Source organism: Musca vetustissima, unplaced genomic scaffold (assembly GCF_032173495.1).
Source record: "Musca vetustissima isolate MV318-11 ecotype Yass unplaced genomic scaffold, APGP_CSIRO_Mvet_v1 utg805, whole genome shotgun sequence".
NCBI lineage: Eukaryota > Metazoa > Arthropoda > Insecta > Diptera > Muscidae > Musca > Musca vetustissima.
The window spans coordinates 10,360-15,252 of record NW_026874960.1 but is presented as its reverse complement, the minus strand read 5'-3'; the positions used below and the strand labels follow the sequence as shown (position 1 = coordinate 15,252).

The 4,893-nt window shown below is 35.5% G+C and overlaps 1 protein-coding gene across 1 annotated transcript; it reads left to right on the top strand.

Moving 5' to 3' along the window:
• Positions 1–253: 253 nt before the first annotated feature.
• On the top strand, positions 254–2,927 carry LOC133337473 (V-type proton ATPase 116 kDa subunit a 1-like; the record flags this gene model as incomplete). The annotated part of the gene is made up of 2 exons (XM_061545694.1): positions 254–2,519; positions 2,585–2,927. Coding segments are annotated over exons 1-2 (2,609 nt in total), but the record flags the coding sequence as incomplete, so codon positions are not given.
• Between the last annotated feature and the right edge of the window lie 1,966 nt (positions 2,928–4,893).

The following is a 4,893-nucleotide window of genomic DNA, read 5'->3' as shown; positions in this document are numbered from 1 at the left end:
ACTAAATTACAGGCAATTTTGTTATAAAAGTCAATACTAATTTTTATCTAAGTCGTATTCAACGTTGAATAGAAAAAATATAAGTTGTATAAAATGAATAAATAAGTGCAGGCTTCACAAATACCCAAAAAGAACCAACACATCCACGTTCCGCCCTATGTCTACAATACAAAGAAAATTGTTTTTAAAACAAAACATCAAATACACATTTAAACCATTTTTTTCAAAACATCAACTAACAATCTCCAACAATATGTCCTTCTTTCGCAGTGAATCAATGACATTATGTCAAATTGTTTTGCACAGTGAATCGGCATTTAATTGCCTGATTGAATTGGGTTATTTGGGTCAAGTGCAATTTCGTAATATCGGCAATGAACCCAGCGGTGGTGTGACGAATAATCAATATATAACGCAAATCCGTAGATGTCATGAACTGCAACGAATGCTAAATTATTTGGAAAAGGAAATTCACGATCTAAATATAAACATGGTATTCTATCCGGATGTGGATAAAGATGAAATACCAAAGGCAACAGATCTAAAAGACCTCGAGGCAACAGTAGAGCAACCCTTTGAAGAATTGACAGCTATTGGAAAGAATATTGAAAATTTAAGGAAACATAGGAATGTGTTGCAAGAGCGATTAGAAGTACTGAAGATTGGCAATCGCTTTTTAAATGGCGGTCAGAGCAATGAGGCTGTTATGGCCTGGACCGATAGTGTTATTATGCAGTTGATCCATGATGAACTGAGACCTATGGCTAAGGAACATCTACACTTGTCATTCTTTGCCGGTACCATTCCCATCGAGAGGTTTCCTGCCTTTGAAATAATGCTATGGAGAATAACATTGGGAAACTTTTTTATTAAATATTCCGATATGGAATTCCCACAAAATGATGCTGCCCGCTTATCAGCAAAAAGTGTTAGGAAATTTGTTTTCATGCTATTTTTTGTGGGTCGTGGCTTAAAAGCTCAAGTGGCAAAGATTTGTCAGGGGTTTGCAATTCAACTTTATTCATGTCCTGAAGCGAGTAAGGACAGGCAGCAAGAAATATTACAAATATCGGAGGATTTGGATGATTTGGATAAGATCCTAGAAGAATCACAAAGTGAAGAGTTTCGCATATTGCTGATAACAGCCGCTGACATTTACATATGGAAGGTTAAGTTAAAGAAAATTCTAATGGTGTACCACATTCTGAATCGGATGGGCCGTGTTCGCCATTTGCATTTGGGAAAATATTTACAAGCGGAATGTTGGATACCAACGAAGTATATTGAGTCGGTAAGAAGTGCTTTAGACAGAGGGGTGCGACGTTCATCGAAGGATGACACAAGTTCCATGTTTATGCCTCTTCTGAATGTGGTCCACAAGAGATCAATGGCTCCACAAGATAAACCTACCTATTTTGCATTAAATCGTTTTACAAAGGGGTTTCAAAATCTCATCGATGCATATGGTATAGCTCAATATCAGGAACTAAATCCCGCACCCTACACTATTATAACATTTCCCTTCCTCTTTGCTGTCATGTTTGGAGACATTGGTCATGGTTTGATAATGCTCATCTTTGGTCTCTGGATGCTGTTGTATGAAAAATCTCTCGAAGAAAAACAACGTTTCGCAAAGTCGTCCAATGAAATTTGGAATATTCTATTTGCTGGCCGCTACATTATAACGCTGATGGGTGCTTTTTCCGTTTACACAGGTCTAATTTATAATGATTGCTTTTCGAAGTCGTTTAATTTTTTTGGGTCTTCGTGGATTATAAACTACAATGAGTCAACAGTAATGGGTTCACATGAATTGCAATTGGATCCTGCACGTAAGAATTACTATAAAGGAACTCCTTACATCATGGGTTTTGATCCAATATGGAAAGCATCAGGAGAGAATGCCATAACAACTTCAAACTCATTCAAAATGAAATTAGCCGTAATTCTGGGTGTATTTCAAATGATTTTTGGACTGATACTATCGGCATTTAATTACATCTACAGACGCGAGTTTGTGGATCTTTTCTTGGTGTTTGTACCACAATTTTTATTTTTGCTCTGCATTTTCGCCTATTTAGTATTTTTGATATTCTTTAAATGGTCGAATTTTGGTGGTCATTTCGATAAACCATATAATTCCGCATGTGCTCCATCAATACTTATCATATTCATTAATATGCTGCTGATGAAGGGGCCGGAAACGCCGCCAGAAGGTTGTGAAATTTGGATGTTCGAAAATCAGGATGTCATACAAATGTTATTACTAGGCATAGCACTGATCTGTATACCAGTCCTGTTGGCGGGTAAACCGATTTGGTTTATGTTGCAGCGTCGTAAAATTCGGAAAATTAAAAACGAAGCTATACGTAGAACGCGAGTTCGAAATAATATATCAAGCATTCGCAAGTCTCTCATATACAATGTGGATGATTCGGGGTTCACATTATCATCGCCACGGCCACGCAAAAGTATGGAAAACGAACAACAAGAAGTCAGTGAATTGTGGATACATTCTGGTAAATTGATACATCTTCATTGATTTTATTATTTTTTTTAATTCTTTTTCTCTTCCTCTCTCCAGGTATTCACTGCATAGAAAGCGTGTTGGGTGCTGTATCACACACCGCCTCTTATTTACGTCTTTGGGCTTTATCATTGGCCCATGATCAGCTATCAAGTGTCCTATGGAATATGGTCTTACAAATAGGCCTTACCGGAAATCGTGGTTATATCAATAGTTTATTTTTAGCTGTGGTCTTTGTTTTTTGGGCCATATTAACTGTGGCCATTCTGGTTGTAATGGAAGGCTTGTCGGCCTTTTTACATACATTACGTTTACATTGGGTTGAATTTCAATCGAAATTCTATGCTGGATCAGGGGAAATATTTACGCCATTTCAATTTCAAAGAAGTACGATGACTGGGTAAATTGGGGAAATTATAATAACAATAATTGTTGTAATTTTAATAAAAAGAGACTGTTCATTGCGTTTGTATATTAGTAAAATAAATTAATAATAATTGTCCTAAATTATTAAAGTTATTATATTTTTATCTTGTTCGCTTATAAAAATTGGATAGTGTCGCCAAATCGACCCTCCCTTTAGCCAAATCCGTCTGTTTTTCTGGTGCGCATGATAACAATTAAATTGTGCTACTGATTGATTCCAAATCTGGATATCGTAATATTAATTGCGAATTTTAATCAAGTTCAAAGTTTAGGACTATCAGCTCTTTTCTGCAGTTACCCACTCAGAATAGACACAATTTCAAACAAGTACAAACTTTCAAAGTTCGACCACCGCGCATTCAAAATAATGGGATATGTCATGACATGGGGGATATGTCATGACAAAATTATCAACAAGTTTATATTTTTGTTCTCTGAGAAAACGAAATACCAAATTACAGATACTCAGGTTGGAAACTTCTACTAAGACCTTCAGCACAACGAGCCTTGGGCGGAATCTTTATATGGGAGCAATGTAAAACATTTTTAATTTTTTGCGCCACCCAATTTTTGCCACCTCGGTTTAAAGAGCCTTCAAAATATATAAATGGGCAAGACATTTATATTGGGTCTATGTCAAAATATGGTTCCTAAGAGAAAACTCATGTTGAGATAATTGAAATCCTCAAAATATCTAATAGTGGAACAAACGTTATATGGGGCTATTATAAAACGGAAATCAATATTTTACAACCTTCACCACACTGTAGTTCAAGGTATTATGTCTTTGCGCATATATTTGCAACAGGCATATGGAAACGACATAAACACATGGTTCCTTTTGAGAATATGCATAGAATCACTTTTTGAGTCCATTTAAGCATGTCCGTCTTTCTGTCAACCCATGTATTCTTGGATAAAATTTGGCACAGGTCACTTATTTGTTCCAAGAACAAACCCTATTGAAATTGGAGAAAATCGGTTCAGATTTAGATATAGGTCTCATATATAGTTGCGTCCGATTTTTTGTAAATGGAGCACCATACCGCCAATATTTGTCCGATTGAGACAAAATTTTGCACAGCGTCCTGATTTAGATATAGCTCCCATATATAGTTTCGTCCGACTTGATATATATGGAGCACCATACTGCCAATGTTTGTCCGATTGGAAAAAATTTGCATAGCATTTTGAAGTTACTACAGGTTGATATCCGTGACGTTTTGTAAAAATAGGTTCAGATTTTAATATAGTTCACATATCGTCAGCTAAAATGCAAAAAGGCGTAACTAACAAAAAATTCACGTTTTTACTTAATTGTTAAGACTGCATTAAACTAAATAACTAAATTTGTTAAAAAAAATATAGTCTATTATTCGTCATATGCAATATCACCCTGCCGGGCATACTTTTTCATTTCACATGACATGTTTATAGTTTTCATTCAAAACAGTTTTTTGCTTCTCCTACACAATTATGCTTTTGTTAGTTACGCCTGTTTGCATTTTAGCTAACGATATATACTTTAGTCCCATTTATGTAAATGGTGCACCACAGATCCTGCTTTTATTGTTGAAATCTGTTCAGATATAAATTTAGCTATCACATACAAATAATGTAACCTATTTACATGCAATTTACGAAGTCGTTACAAGTTTATATTTTCATCGGATTTCATCTAACGTTGTACCAAATAACTAAAGTTTGTCCGATTAGGACATATTAGTGCACAACGTACCAAATGAAACCTAGAATAACAGTATTGGACTTTGTGTGGAGATGCATTTTTGATAGCGCTTTGCGCTGCAGCATACCAAATGGCGGATGCCTCGGTTGCTCGAATACGTCCATTTATATATAGTTCAAATATATATTTTTCTCGATTTCAACAAAATATTGACATTCAATTTTTCATACATTTCAGAATGGTATGTGTATGA